Source organism: Cricetulus griseus (assembly GCF_003668045.3).
Source record: "Cricetulus griseus strain 17A/GY chromosome 1 unlocalized genomic scaffold, alternate assembly CriGri-PICRH-1.0 chr1_0, whole genome shotgun sequence".
Classification (NCBI taxonomy): Eukaryota; Metazoa; Chordata; class Mammalia; order Rodentia; family Cricetidae; genus Cricetulus; species Cricetulus griseus.
In genome coordinates, this window is record NW_023276806.1 from 192,657,084 (window position 1) to 192,672,179 (window position 15,096).

At 46.0% G+C, this 15,096-nt stretch overlaps 1 protein-coding gene across 1 annotated transcript in view; it reads left to right on the forward strand.

Moving 5' to 3' along the window:
* The window catches only part of Slc13a4 (solute carrier family 13 member 4), a 37,669-nt gene that overhangs the window by 20,569 nt on the left and 2,004 nt on the right, over positions 1–15,096 (forward strand). The window contains exons 6-14 of the mRNA XM_035452002.1: positions 1,834–1,873; positions 2,871–2,951; positions 6,215–6,402; positions 7,089–7,208; positions 8,237–8,338; positions 10,155–10,256; positions 10,975–11,072; positions 11,283–11,407; positions 14,569–14,730. Coding sequence (XP_035307893.1) covers positions 1,834–1,873; positions 2,871–2,951; positions 6,215–6,402; positions 7,089–7,208; positions 8,237–8,338; positions 10,155–10,256; positions 10,975–11,072; positions 11,283–11,407; positions 14,569–14,730 — 1,018 coding nt within the window. The remainder of the gene's footprint in view (positions 1–1,833; positions 1,874–2,870; positions 2,952–6,214; positions 6,403–7,088; positions 7,209–8,236; positions 8,339–10,154; positions 10,257–10,974; positions 11,073–11,282; positions 11,408–14,568; positions 14,731–15,096) is intronic.

Here is a 15,096-nt window from a genome sequence, read left to right on the forward strand (position 1 = left end):
CTTTTAAATTAAAAAGAAATGGAGAGCTCACACTGAGTGAAGTCAACCTATATAGCTGGACAGACACAGAGGGGACCTGGCAGAAGTGTCATCTTTGTCTTACCCCTATCTTCCATCATGACCTGTAGCTTTGCTGTCTTCCTTCCACCTTTGCTCCTATTTCAGGCTGATGACCCAGATTTTCTGGACCTTTCAGAGAGGCAGAATGATCTCACTTTCAGATCCTCAGCAGTCTAGCCCACATTCTCGTCAAAACTCTGATCTCTTTCCAAAGCTTCTCTCCTCTCCTAGAGCCCACACCTGTTTCCTCTGGCCCGAAGCCTGCAGAAGAACGAGAGGAATGAAACTGACCTTCCATTGTCCCCTGTACCCTCTCCTGCTGTCCCCTCACTCTGCTACTTCCACAGTCTCCAGAGTGGGACAAACCTAGGATACAGAAGAGACCAAAGGACAAAAAGGCTCCTGGCTAGGGTCCTGTCTGAGATCCATCCCTAGCTCTGAAACTTGTGGGCACAGAGCTTCTGGAACCACAGGTCACCCCTTGAGGTGACCTCTTCACCACCCAGGCCTGATGGCTCTTGGGTCTTGGATGGCCACCCATCTCCCTTCTTGTCAGTTCTGCTGGTTCAGCCCTCTTTGTTTCCTTGGCCACTGTTTTATAGGCAACGCTTTTCCAGATGGCCCCAGTCCTGCTCCTTCCCGTGTCCCCTCCCTGAGAAGATGGGCATCATGCCCACTAATGCACAGGAAGTACAGGCTGCCCTATAACCACAGTCACTCTTCCCTCTGGCCTTTCTGACTACACTGTATCAGTACCACAAGTCTGAAACAAAAGCTCAACTGTCCCTAGACCTCCAGAATCCTCTGTGCTGGCAGAAGCCTGGGTATTTGGTGCTCTTCCACGTCACTGATACCTCCCCTGCCTTCTGAAGCGATCCTAACTTCCCTCTTCAGCCAGTCTAGGAAGAAAGTGAAACACAACAGCACATTCTCCAAAGAACCCTTTACTGCAACCCTCCCTCCGCTGCTACCGATGCAGCCTTGACATTCTGGTGGCTACAGGACTCTGTGTCCTGTGCGTGAGTGCCAGCTCTGTCATCAGCCTTCATAGGTGAGCTGGTGGGGCCACAGTCTACACAACTGAGGTAGACCACAAACAGCTGCTGAGAACTCGGTGTGTCCGGATTTCTGATTGCTCCCAGCTTCCTCTGTCTTCAGGGAAAAAACTGGGGAAGCCATGTGGGAGGGACTGAGCAGGTCAGATAACTGTCCCCTCCCTGAGGTGCAGCTCCTGGCCCAAAATTCTTCCCCATCTTGTTTTCTCCCTTGCCTGTCCTTCCTGCTGTTGCCACCTCAAATAAGCATGTCACCTAGAGCGTGACCTTCTTGAGCCAGCTAATAAGGACACTATCAGGGCACGGGTTCTGCAATGGGACAGTGAGAGACCATGTGCACCCACTTCTGACATCCTAGCTCTAGGTGGTGATGGAAATAGATGCTGGTAGCCCGGATCTGTTGAGGGTTGACCGTGTCATAAAGAAGGAACCCCAAATTTAAGTGCCTGCACCCAATCAGAACTCCATATATGTCATTATTGGGAATGTTGATGTCACTTCTTATGAAGCTGCCGCCCCATCCTTGGGAGGAAGCAAGCCCCTGGACTCTCAGAGCCTCTCAGGAGTCAGCGAAGGCTAGGGAAAGATTGGTCCTCTTTGTAGGCTAGAAAACTTGAGTCTAACGTTAAGAGCCTTATACCAAACACTCAGCACGAGGAAGAGCATCCTCCTCAAACCTGCTCCACTCCGGTTTCCCTGTTCTTTTGCTTCTTTTCAGCACAACCACTGCAGACTTCACTTCCCTGATGCAGAACAAGGTATGACTTTGGTTCCCCGTTCTGGGCTTTAACATCACCCGGGATTCCCTCAAGATAACTCAGGCACCAAGATGCTTGGTAGCTTTTCCTATAGGCCGGCAGCCTCGGTGGATTAAGACTAGAGAGGTGCTCACCCAGGCTGGACACAAGAAGCCAGTGGGTCTTCTGAGAAGGGCATGAGAGATTCTGAACCCCAGCTCGGAGTCCTGGGTAGCTAAACAAGGCAATGCAAGTTAAATAAGTAAAATACAAGTTAGCCTATTTATGAAAGCCAAAATTCAGACATTCTGATTTCAAAAGCCACGTGTTCAAGCTCAGGATTTTATCCTCACTGCGGTTTCCATTTGCAAAATCTTAATACTAACAATAGGATTGCCTGTATGCATTGCTCAGACTCACCTCTCTCCATAAAGGTTTTACACCTCTTCATAGGAATAACTGGCCAACTAAACCATGCATTCTTTTAAGATTTATTTTTAATGATGTGTGTGTGTGTGTGTGTGTGTGTGTGTGTGTGTGTGTGTGCATGTAAGCACAGAGGCCTGCAAAATCCAGGTTTCAGATCCCCTAGAGTTGAAATTATAGGTGGCTGTGAGCCACCTGACGTGGGTTCTGGGAACTGAACTCACGACCTCTGTAAGAGCAGTATATACTCTTAACTACAGAGCCCTCTCTCCAGCTCCCCCCAACTGTGGATTTCACTGTGGTAGATTATTGCTAATGTTTTGGGTTTTTAAAAAGTAATAGAATGCTTCACTTGCTAATGAACTCCCAGAAAGCCAATCTTGCCTGTAAGTGCAAAGTAATGATCCCCAGGTTCCAAAGCATCTTCCCTTGGCTGGATGGAAGCTGTGAAGATGGATCCTACATGCCCTTAGGCTTCTGGGCTCTGCGTCCCATAGTGGCAATCCCTAGGGTAGCCCTGGGACAAGTGGTACCTCTCCAGATACTTGGACCATATCCTCTTCCTAACAGTGTGATGGTTTTGTCCCAGCAGAACCTGAATGGTGTGCCCATGGTCACCAAACCTGTCAAAACAGCAAACCAACAGCAACATCAGAGGCAGCATTCATCACAGGTAACTGAACACTATACACAATATCTTAGGTCTCTGAAAGGTACTGCCCCAATGTTGTCATTAGTGAGCTGTCATTAGCATGATGTGTGTGTCATGAAAAGAAAGCACCTGAGCTCCCTGGGCATCACCAAAAGCCAGGGTGAGCCACTTCCCGGGTCACAGGTTTTTCAACATGTAAATGCTTAAGTTTGGTAGATATGAGGTTCAAATGATTCTTCAAGGGAACTATAGATATTTTTCATTTTAAAAATTACATTTATTGTGTGTGTGCAGGTACAAATGTAAATGAAGGTTTCTCTCCTGCCTGCCAGTTCCCAGTTAAACATTCAGAGGCTTACAATTAATTCTAATTGTTTGGCCAATGGCTCAGGCATATTACAGACTAGCTGTCACAATTAAATTAACCCATTTTTACTAACCTGTGTGTCACCACATGGCCATGGCTTACCAGTAATGTTCTGACATCCCACTCCTTCAGGGCTGCATGGCATCTCCTTGACTCTGCCTTCTCTCACTCCATATCTCTGCTTGGATTTCCCACCTAGTTATATTCTTCCCTGCCATAGGCCAAAACAGCTTTATTTATCAACCAACAAAAAAAATATATTTGCAGCATACAGAAGGACCTCCCACATCATACAAATGTGAAGGTCAGTTCTCTCCATCCACCATGTAGGTTCTAGGGATGCAACTCAGGCTGCCAGGGTGGGATGCAAGTGCCTTAACCCAGAAGCATCTTACCAATTCCTGCTGAAAACATTTTCTCATACTGTCCTGAGTTTATAAGCATGGTTGCTCTACTGCACAAATGAGTCTTTTCCTGTTGCTGTAACACTAAAACAAAATGCAGAAAGGATGCTGAGGCTGGTCTGAGAGGCATCGGTTACCTATACAAAGCCCTTGATTTCAGATTTTTTTTTAATCCGTCATTGGTTTCAGTTGTTTTACGGCCTTCACTGTCACCATTAATAAATGCCACCATTTATGAAATGTTTATTTTTATGAACATGTGCTGACATGGGGCTAAGCACTTTCTCCACAGTCCTGGCTCGGTAGGGTAGCGGTTCTGAACTTCATTCTTGCAAATGTGGTAGAGCAATGAAACCAGGGACCAGCAGTGGGGCGCTGGGAAGCTCAGCATCTTGATTCCAAGCCAGTCTCCTTGAGCACTCGTAGTTAAACCCCCGGTAGACTTTCAGCTACAAAATAGAAGCCAGTTAAAAGCTGCAGTTAGTTCATGTATTCAGGTTCAGTATAAATTGCACTAGAAGAAAAGATCATGGTAAATCCTTTCCAACTCAAGCCAGCAGCGAATCTTCTGGAGGCTGGAAGTGTCCAAGCCTTACTGTGGCCTTCAGAAGATAGACAACAGTTAAGGGCTCTTAGCAAGTTAAACCTCTTCTAAAGATCAGTTTTCTTGTGAATTGACCTGCTGATGTTTGCACCAGGCTTCTCTGAGTCTGTACAGCCAGGCATGATAGTGCCAGTCTGTAGTTTCAGCACTTGGGAGGTGGAGGCAACAAGATGAGAATGAGCCAAAAAGCACTTTAAAAATGAAAAGAATTAGTGAGAGAGTGAGGGGACTCAGCCTAGAAGGAATGGGGAACACCTGCTTCTTAAGTCCATACCTGAGGTTGTGAACTAGAACAAGCAAGCCTGAGAAGGCCTTGCCAAGGCCAAGGAAAGGCAAACACGAAAGAGAGGGGAAAGAGTGAGGCAGGGAGGGAGAGATCATGCGTGTCATCTTCTCCTCATGAAAGCTAGGTTCTGCTGTGATTGTTGTGCAGTATTAGGTGGCAAACCCAAGGCCTTGCTCAGAATAAGCAGGCGTCTGCCACTGAACTACATTGCCATCCCAAGCTTAATTCTAACACTTCTCCCCACCAGGACTGTCATTCCACCTCCACATAAAAATAACACCTTGGGGTTGGAGAGATGGCTCAGTAATGAAAAACACTTGCTGCTCTTGCAGAGGACCTGGGTTCATTTCCCAACACCCACATGTTGGCTCACAACTGCCTCTAACAACTCCAGGGGATATGATGTCCTCTTCTTGCTTCCCTGGATACTGTATGCACACGGTGCAGGTACACATACATACGTTTAAACACATTAAAAAATAAACATTTTAGTCAAAATAATAGCATCCACTGTTGGCCTAACTGCCAACTGGAGTGTTATTGGAGTTCAAGTGAAAAACAATGCTATCCGTATTAAAAACATCAATAACACCAAAAATCCTAATTAGCCAGGAGTGGTGGGTGGCACATATCTACATAAACAGATGTTTTAGGTCCCGACTGCCCGGTCCCAAATAACTGACTCAGAGGCTTAATATGAATAAATAACTGACTCAGAGGCTGAATATGAATTATGACTGCTCGGCCAATAGCTCAGGCTTGTTACTAGCTAACGCTTACACCTAAATTAACCCACAGTCCTATTTATGATTTGCCACGTGGTTCATGGCTTGTTATCTCATTTTTTTACACATCCTGCTTACTCGGCCGCTGGCTGGTATCTCCTCTGACTCCCCTGACTTCACACTTCCTCTTCCCATCATCCTCTCTGCATCAAACTGTCTCGCCCAATCTCTTCTTGCCCCACTATTGGCTAATCAGTTTTTTATTAACAATAAACATAATCCACATCATCCTACAATGCTAGCACTTGGGAGGTGGAAGGAGGAGGAAGGTCCAAGGTCACCTCAGCTACATAAGTTTGAAGCCAATAGGGGTTTCCTTCAGACCCTGTCTCCAAAAAAGAAAAAAATCATAATAGTTTATCATCTTTAAAAGATTTAGTTTTATGTGTATGTGTGTCTACATGTATAGATGTGGGCCATACACATGTTTGTTGCCCTCAGGGGCCAGAAGAGAGCATGAGACTCCTTAAACCAGAGTTACTGGTATTGGTGAGACACCCAACATGTGTGCTGGGAACTGAACCCAGGTCCTCTGGAAAAGCAGGCAGTGCTCTTAACCTGTAGCCATCTCTCCAGCCCCAATGACACCCATTCTTTAATGAAGGACAGGAAGTAATCCAAGAGTCTTGTATGTATTAGTTCCTTTATCTTCACAACCATGTAGCAGAGGATATGGTTTTGCAGAAGAAAGTGGTGCTCAGAAGCGGGCCTAGTCAGCACAGGAGAAACGGGTTTATCCATCTGATGCTAAAACTCATCACCTGTCCACTGAACCACTGTGTCTGCTGCCTCTCTGGTTTCATGTCCTGGGCAACCCAAGCTCACTTTCTTTTGGTAGGAAAAGTCAGGAGTCCTGACTCCCAGCTCCAAGAACCAGGAAGCAAACAGGAAGAAGTACAGATCCCACCATGACCAAATGATCTGCAAGTGCCTTTCTCTGAGCATATCCTACGCCGCAACCATTGGTGGCCTGACCACCATTATTGGCACGTCCACCAGCCTTATTTTCCTAGAGCATTTCAACAAGTAAGTAATTCACTCGGTCAGCAAGTACCAAGCCTCACCAGAACGGGACTAGATGCCAGGGATATTGCAGGAGTCAGAGCTGAGTGGCTGCTGGGCCAGTTGAGGAGGGTAAGAGGAATCCAGGATTCTGCTCAGGGAGCTCTTCCACCTGCAGGCAGAGAGGGTGATTGATGGTGACGGGGCCACCTGGATGATGAGGCGGGGAACTAGATGGAAATTTCCAAAGAATTTACAGCAGTGTGAAGGCTCCAAGGCAAGAGAATGGAGAACTCAAAAGAAATGACAGGGCAAAGGGGACCAGGGAGGGAGAGGGACAGATGTCAAAGGGCTGGCAAGAACCACAGAGAGCTTGGACAGTACCGGGAAGGCCATGAGAAGCCTTCAAGGAATTTGAAGTAAGGGTAAAGGCGTCAGAGTTAAAGTTTTGAAACTCATTCTGGATGAGCAATTTGGAATGGGGGACCTAGGGATAGATGTCCTCGAGGTCTCAGGAGGGAGTCCCAGTGAGGAGGAGGAGCGGAGTTGAGTCTGCACAGTTCTAGATAATGTCTGATCAAACGTTACTGTAGTTTCCTCTGCCCTCGGCCCCGCTGTGTGTCTTCTGAAGGAGCTCTTGGCTATCACTCCCAAGTTCCATGTGGAAATAGCATCCCTTCCTTACCCCTGGCCTGATCTCTACCTTCCAGCCAGTATCCGGCGGCAGAGGTGGTGAACTTTGGAACCTGGTTCCTCTTTAGCTTCCCCATCTCGCTCATCATGCTGGTGGTCAGCTGGTTCTGGATGCACTGGCTCTTCCTGGGCTGCAAGTGAGTGCCAGGGCCCTGTGGGCAAACGCCAAGGTTCTCTCAAGGTCTGTGGTTCAAGTGGGAAGGCTCTGCTCTAAGTGGACAGGCCAGGACCCAACAGCCTGTGCTCTGGGAATGCAGGGGATGCAACTAGGAGCTGAACATTGTGTCTTCTGGAGACTCGAAGATTTCATGAACTCTGCACTTCTCTCTGAGTGCACGATGAGATGTTCTTAATTCCAACCACTTGGCTTGCAGACCTGTCTGGTCTATAGAAAGCCTGGAAAGTGATACAGTTTCATTGCCCTCAAATCAGAGAGCAACCTCAACCTCTCTTAAAGATATGGTTCTAAGTAAAACTGCCCTGACTTTAATTCTATAGATAGGAGATTTCTGTTTAGAAGTTTGTATGGATCTCTCAAAATGAGAAGTTGGACATGACCCTAGTGATATTATTTATAATATTGAACTGCTTAGTAAGCCCTCTCATCACAACCATCAGTCTACTCTAAATTTGATCAACCTCAAATGCAAAAGAGGAAAATTCGCATAATGTTTCGTTAGTAAATCGCCTATGGAACCCACCACTCTGTTGGCCAAGGAATGTTTTCTTTTTACTCAACTTATTGTCAATCCAAAGAAGGCTGTATACAGCAGGCCAATGTTGTCATATAAAGCTAGCACGTACTTCTGCCCCAGGCAAACCTTGTCTCTAGACAAATAAGTGTGTGTGCATGCATGCACACACCCCCAACACTGACTCTACTCACGTATGAGACAGTTGTGTGGAAGCAACTAGATATAAGTATACATCTGTAAGACATAATCCCACACTAATACACCCCAACCATGTCCAGATGGATATAAACAAGGGCCCGGGGAAGGCCTAAGAGGGGCTGGGCACCTAGGCAGAAAGAAGCTGCGCAAACAGGAGGGTGAGGTGGTGTGTTTGTGCATCTGTGCAGAGGCAAGAAGATCACAGCAGGAGTGGAGCAGTATTTCTGACCTCAGAAGCGTATTTTACCTTTGTGCCCACTCTCCCTTCTTAGCTTTAAAGAGACCTGTTCTCTGAGCAAGAAGAAGAAGACCAAAAGGGAAGAGCTGTCAGAGAAGAGGATCCGGGAGGAATACGAAAAGCTGGGAGACATTAGGTAAGAGCTACACCGGCCCCTTTCCCCTGCCCCAGTGCAACAGTAAAGGGAACCAGCAGCCCTGGTCCTGACAGTCCCTCACATTAGCAGAATTTTCCGGAAACCCAAATCTAAGCATTCAGAAGGTGCTATTTAATGTCAGAGCCATGCCGGCCCAGATTTTAGTGGCCACCCTCTTCTGTCTTCAGAGTCCAAGGCATGGGGTGGAGTATCTAGTAGGACAGTTGGAAAAAAACCAACAGGAAGAAAGCACAGTCACAAGCAGAACCGGCTAGACTCCTTGTAAAGCCTCAGATCTTTACTTTATCAGATGGGTCACAATAGTAATCAGCTGTCACCCCAGCTGGGGGCCTTGGTGCTATAGTTAGAGCACAAGACACAGACTTGAAGACAGGAGAATCAGGACATCACTACCAACTTCAGCATCACAAACACTTCTGTAAGCATTCCCACAGTACCCCATACAGCCTTCTGACTAATGCTATATCTCCCTATACACAACTTTGAGTAAAAAAAAATCCGACTTAGATTATATTTTTAAAGCTTTAATTTATAAAAGGAATAAATATTCATGGTTTGCCATTTATAAAATATAGGAATAGCTTTAATCCCAGTACTTGGGAGGAAGAGGCAGGTGAATCTCTATATGTTTGAGGCCAGCCTGGTCTATAGAGCTAGTTCCAGGAAAGCCAGAGCTGTTACACAGAGAAACCCTGTCTTGAAAATCAATCAATCAATCAATCAATCAATCAATCAATCAATAAATAAATAAATAAATAAATAAAATGGGCTTGTATCCTAGTGTTAATTGTTAGCATAATATATTCCTTTCCATTGTGTTTGTCTCTCTCTCTCTCTCTCTCTCTCTCTCTCTCTCTCTCTCTCTGTGTGTGTGTGTGTGTGTGTGTGTGTGTGTGTGTGTAAATTATGTGATTAAACTGGGTTTATAATCCTAATTAACTCCAAAGGTTGAGGCAGGAAGGTAAGTTCAAGACCAGACTGGACAACTTAGACTATTTCAAATTAAAGTCAGAGGGAGCTGGGAAGGTTAACTCAATAGTAGAGCACTTGCTGAGCATGCAAAAAGCCCTGGGTTCAAGCCTCAGTACCTACAGGATATGCATATTATAAATATATGTATACATAATGTATATATTTTTATAAGAGTCATACTGAACATAGTTGTATATGCTGTCTATTTTCACCTAGTACATTGTTGTATATGCCGTCTACTTTCATTTTTCTGCTCTGATTATGTCCCTATGTCATTCATTCTGCCATGGCAACATGTCTGTTAATATTTGGCTCTCATTTGAACAATAACATCAAAACGTATCCATTGTCACTGAATCTAATTGGATAAACAACACTGTTGTTTCCCTTTGCCATCCTTAGTAATTCACTGTGCATTGCCAATTACTGTCTCAGGTGAAGAGAAAAACCAAAACTAAAGCTCCTAAGGTATACAGTAAATTGCCCTAAAACACTGGTTGGTAGCAGTTCGTGCTCCCACCAGCAGAACCTAAAAGTGCTCACTATGTGGTGCTCTCCTGAAAGGAGAAGATTAAGCTGTTTTATTTATAACACTGCTGTGCTCTCTCCCTCCCACCTACATTTCTCCAGGAAACTTGGCTTCTGTCACCTCTAGCATCCTTGTCAGTTCTTTTTCTAAGTCACTGCCAGCCAATCTAGCGCTAAAGTAGCGACTGTGTTTTATGTCATCAGTATTGGGGGTCTGAACAGGAGCTTCCAGAAGCCATGTGAAAAAGCTCTAAGTTCCCAGTTCCTGAGGCAGGTCTTCCTCTTTCTTTGACAGCTACCCTGAAATGGTGACTGCATTTTTCTTCATCCTGATGACAGTGCTGTGGTTTACCCGCGAGCCTGGCTTCGTCCCTGGCTGGGATTCTTTCTTTGAAAAGTAAGTGACATTGTTTCCTCCTGAACCCATCCCCACTCATTCCTTAAGCTGTAACCATATATTACACAAACTCAAAGCATTTTGGCCCTTGAGAAATCCATTCCTTATAAGGAAGTGGCAGTATGGAGCCAGGAAGAAAGCACAATGTTGGGAGTCCCTGTCTAGGCTTGGAACCAGGGGCCGCCATTTACCACCTGTGTGACTTACTCATCTCACAGAAGTGCTTGGAGCCTCACCTATCTCCTAGGATGCCAAGAGTGTTAAAGGGGAAACATCTAGAAAGGACTAGCTATAATGAAACTATGGCCTCAGAGTCCTGTGGAGGAAGAAGCCACCAAGCGAGGTACACACAATTTCCAGGCCACCACTGTGGATTTACAAGCTCTCCCAGCACCAACATTGAGGTGTGGTCCTCACAGGAGAGAGGCCCATGCTTTGTTTGCTATTATCTAAACAACTCTGATCATGCCTAAACTCAAGGACTACCCGGCTGTCACTTCACACTAAGACACCTCCCTTAGGGAGGCTGTCGCCAGGCATTAACCCTGCCTATGAATCCACCATAGCACAGCCCAACAACTGGCGAAAGTCAGGTTTTTGTCACTGCTGGATTATGTCCTGTGAAGAGGCGCTGTGTTCCCACAACCTGTCCTGAGACTTGTGTTGCTCTCAAGGACTCCTGACTCTCCTCCTCCTGCCTCGTGTGTCTCTTTGCTAGGAAAGGCTACCGCACTGATGCCACAGTCTCTGTATTCCTTGGCTTCCTGCTTTTCCTCATTCCAGCAAAGAAACCCTGCTTTGGAAAGAAGAGTGATGGTGAGAGAAGACTTAAGGGACAAAGCCGGGGGTGGTTTTAAACAGAGAATATCAAGTCAGAATTTTCAAGAGACTTTCCCAGGCCCTTCAGAAACCAACCCAGCTAGCTAGCTCCCAACCCCTGCCATTTATGCATTAGGTAGGCCCTTCTTCATAAATCATCCCTCCCGGGGTTTTACCTGCCTCCATTTCTTCCTGTCTGTGATCCAGAGGCGAGCCAGGAGCCCACCCAGGGGATGGAGCCCATCATCACATGGAAGGACTTCCAAAGGACTATGCCCTGGGAGATCGTCATCCTGGTGGGAGGAGGCTATGCCCTGGCTTCCGGCAGCAAGGTAACAGTTCAGTTCTCTTCTCGGTCAAATGTTGGTTAGATTCCTAAAGAGTCCATTACAACCCTGAAGGAGAGACTAGAAGTTCCCGAGGGAGAGCACAACGGTCACTGAGTCAGTAGGAAGGATGGCAACACAACAGGACAGACACTGGTTCCTCCCTGCCATCTCAGTTGGTGCCACAAGTAAGCACAGACATTGATACCGCCTTCGCAGGCCCCATACAAGCAAAAGGAATTGGGGCTGTTATAGGCATCTCCTTTCTGGGGCCTCATACCACTGACGTGAGGTGGGTTGCAAAGACTCATAGAGACCCCACGTGATAACTCAGTAGGTTGCCCCTCTGTCCGACTACACACCTAGACTGAGCCTCTCAGAGAATCTGAGCTGAAGCTGGTATAAGTCTGCTTGGCTTCCTGGTTGGGAACACTCAGCGCGGGATCTTTTTTAGTGAGGCTGGTGGGAAATAATTGAAGCTCTCCCACCATTAGCCCTCTATGAAGGAAAGAATCCCGTGAATGAATCAGATTGAGGTTCAGACTGCTTCTCCCTCCACCATGGCCACATACACTAACGTGGCCCGAACTTGTAATATTTGTAAACTTAAAATTGATTTAATGTGTAGTAGTGTTTTACCTGTGTGTGTGTGTGTGTGTGTGTGTGTGTGTCTGTGTGTGTGTGTGTGTGTGTGTGTGTGTTTGTGTGTGTGTGTGTCTGTGTGTGTGTGTGTGTGTCTGTGTGTGTGTTTCAGAGTTCAGTAGACATCAGATCCCCAAGAACTGGAGTTAGGGTCAGTTGTGAGCCACCACATGGGTGTTGAGAACTGAAACCAGGTCCTTTGCAAGAACAAGTGTTCTTCACTGCTGAGCCTTCTCTCCAGCCCCAACCTGGTACACTTCTGATTGCACACTCCTTTCGGGCCTCAATACTATCTCATCATTGACAGCCAGCCAGACTCCTATATGGGAAGGGACCTCAGGGGACACTGAGGCCGAATTCCTACCCAGTGAGTATTCCCTCCAGGACACTCATCTTTGTACACCTCCACTAATGGGGTACTCCCTATACAGAGAATAGTTACTCATTTCCAGCCAAGTTGTTCTCCATTCTCTGTGTTGGTTCTAGAATTCCAGGTACTATTGTAATAAATAGGTCCTGTTGGATTTTTTCCAGCTAAAACTCCCTAGCTCTATCAAGCATCCTCAGAGGTTGCAATTCCTGTCTCACTCAGGACTCACTCAAGTTTTCCTCAGCTGTATTTAAATATGATCCCAGGGCGGTCAGTCTGTCTGTTAATTACAGTAGCTAACCTTGTTCTCTCCCTGATGGCAGCACAGCCTGCAGTTGCTTGGGAGCTTTTATGAGGCTTCCTGGGCATTTACACTGCCATCACCTGCGGCTCTAATCCTTTGCATTACTGGCCACTATCAGACCACAGTCCTTTCAGCCACCCTGTTCCTAGCCTGTCGCCGTTTCTAATTCTGTGTTCAAAGTTTTATATTGATTTTTTATTGTGTTTCAGTTATTAGTTTGGCCTGGGCCTACCCTGACAAGACCTATTCTTTTTCCATCAAAACCGTATATAAATTATAGACACTAGTCTGTCTTTGTAAAACCTTTTGACTCATCTAGTTTTAGTACTACAGCAATTCAGGTAAAATCTGTGTCATTCCTACTGACTCTGAAACTATTGCAGTTTTGACACAGGTAAGGAAAATGCAATGTAAAGCATTTTCACACCAAGTCGTTTAAAAAGTAAGACTCTCTTTGTTGTGTTTCTTCTAACTTGGCACCATAATTTATCAATTTATTTCAAACTCTTGTATAAAAAATTTCTATTGGAAAAGTAGTTTTCATTAAATTACTTTATAAGTTATAAGTACTATTTGGAAAACATCATGAATAAAACTCAATTGTTTCCTAAAATGCATCATTTATAACTCATCTGATGGCCCTTCCTGCCTTTGTGCAATAATGTGTTACAAGAAGGGACAATGACAGCTGCCAGAGACTGCAAAGAGCTATATGAATTATTAACCAACACCGGGTACTGTGTGTGCAGCTCTCAAAGTCTTCCACACGCCTCAGCTACAGCACAGAGAATTCTGAAGGCCTCTGGCCATCACTTATCTATGAGTTTGCCATGATGTGATGAGGGTTCCCCGGAGATCCATGAACTCTTGATGACTTTAGCAAAGGGAGCAAAGGGAGCTTGCCACCTGGGCATGTGGTGCTATGGTCTTGAAGCTTGACCCACCTTGCTTCCTGCACATTCTCCATTTCCCTTTTTTTTTTTTTTTTTGGTTTTTTGGTTTTTTGAAGACAGGGTTTCTCTGTGTAGCTTTGGAGCTTATCCAGGCACTTGCTCTGGAAACCAGGCTGGCCTCGAACTCACAGAGATCTGCCTGCCTCTGCCTCCCAAGTGGTAGGATTAAAGGTGTGCGCCACCAACGCCCAGCTCCATTTCCTTTTTTTAAGATTTATTTTTTTATATGCATTGGTGTCTCCCTGCCTGTGTGAGGGTGCTAGATCCAATGGAACTTAAGTTACAGACATTTATGAGTTGCCATGTGGGTGCTGAGAATTAAACCCAGGTTCCTCTGAAAGAGCAGTCAGGACTCTTAACCACCAAGCCATTTCTCCAGTCCTACTCTCCATTTCTGTATCACCTTTGCAGTCTCTAAGATACTCTAAGAAGAGTCTGAGCATGTCAACCACAGAAAAGAGAAAGAAGAAAATGCATATGGTGGCCTGGAATGTTTCAGTACAGAAACTCCATGTCGTTGACCATTTTTTTAGGAGAGGGGGGATAGCCCTCACCATTGCAAGGGGGATGCACAGAGTGAGGCTGTCATCCTCAGAGTGAGAGTAACCTTGAAGTGCCCCCCCCCAATTCTGCCTAGAGAGGATCTTGTGTGGCCAAGGTGGGTGGCTCTAATGCCCCATGACCAGGAAACCCAAAGACAGAATGTTGTACCTTCTTGAGACATGTCTGAGCTATAAAATTAACCTACTCATAAACTCAACGTGGGCTCTGGTGAGGCCAAACAGATGGGATGAGGCCTGGTAGCCCTCCCAGGCGGCAGTACCGAGCCCTCAGCCTACAAGCTCCCTCTGGAACACACTTTTACTCCTTTCCTCTCACTGTGCCACCCCCTCCGCAGAGCTCTGGCCTCTCCACGTGGATTGGACACCAAATGCTGTCCCTGAGCAGCCTCCCCCCCTGGGCTATCACTCTGCTGGCATGTGTGCTGGTGTCCATTGTCACAGAGTTTGTCAGCAATCCAGCCACCATCACCATCTTCCTGCCCATCCTATGTACCCTGGTGAGTACATGAGACCCCCCTAGATGGCCAGACACATGTGCCAGGGCCTCAGTGCCCAGCCTGACCCGGGGAACAGTTTCCATCGCTATCCCTTTCTCACTACCAGCTGCTTTCAGTGATTGCTGTTCAATCCATGGTGGAAGCAGTGGATTTTTTCAAATTGCAATTAGTAAAGTAAAATTATATATTAATATATCCATAGTTTAGAAACACTTTTCCAAAAAAAAAAGTAGAATTAATTTATTTGAGGTAGTAGCATGGGCTGCATAATGAAGCCATCTCAGGAAAACAAATATGCAAGACCATAGCTTGAACAGGCACCACCTCCATTATCAGCCTAACTCCATGGCCTCAGACCTATTGGTA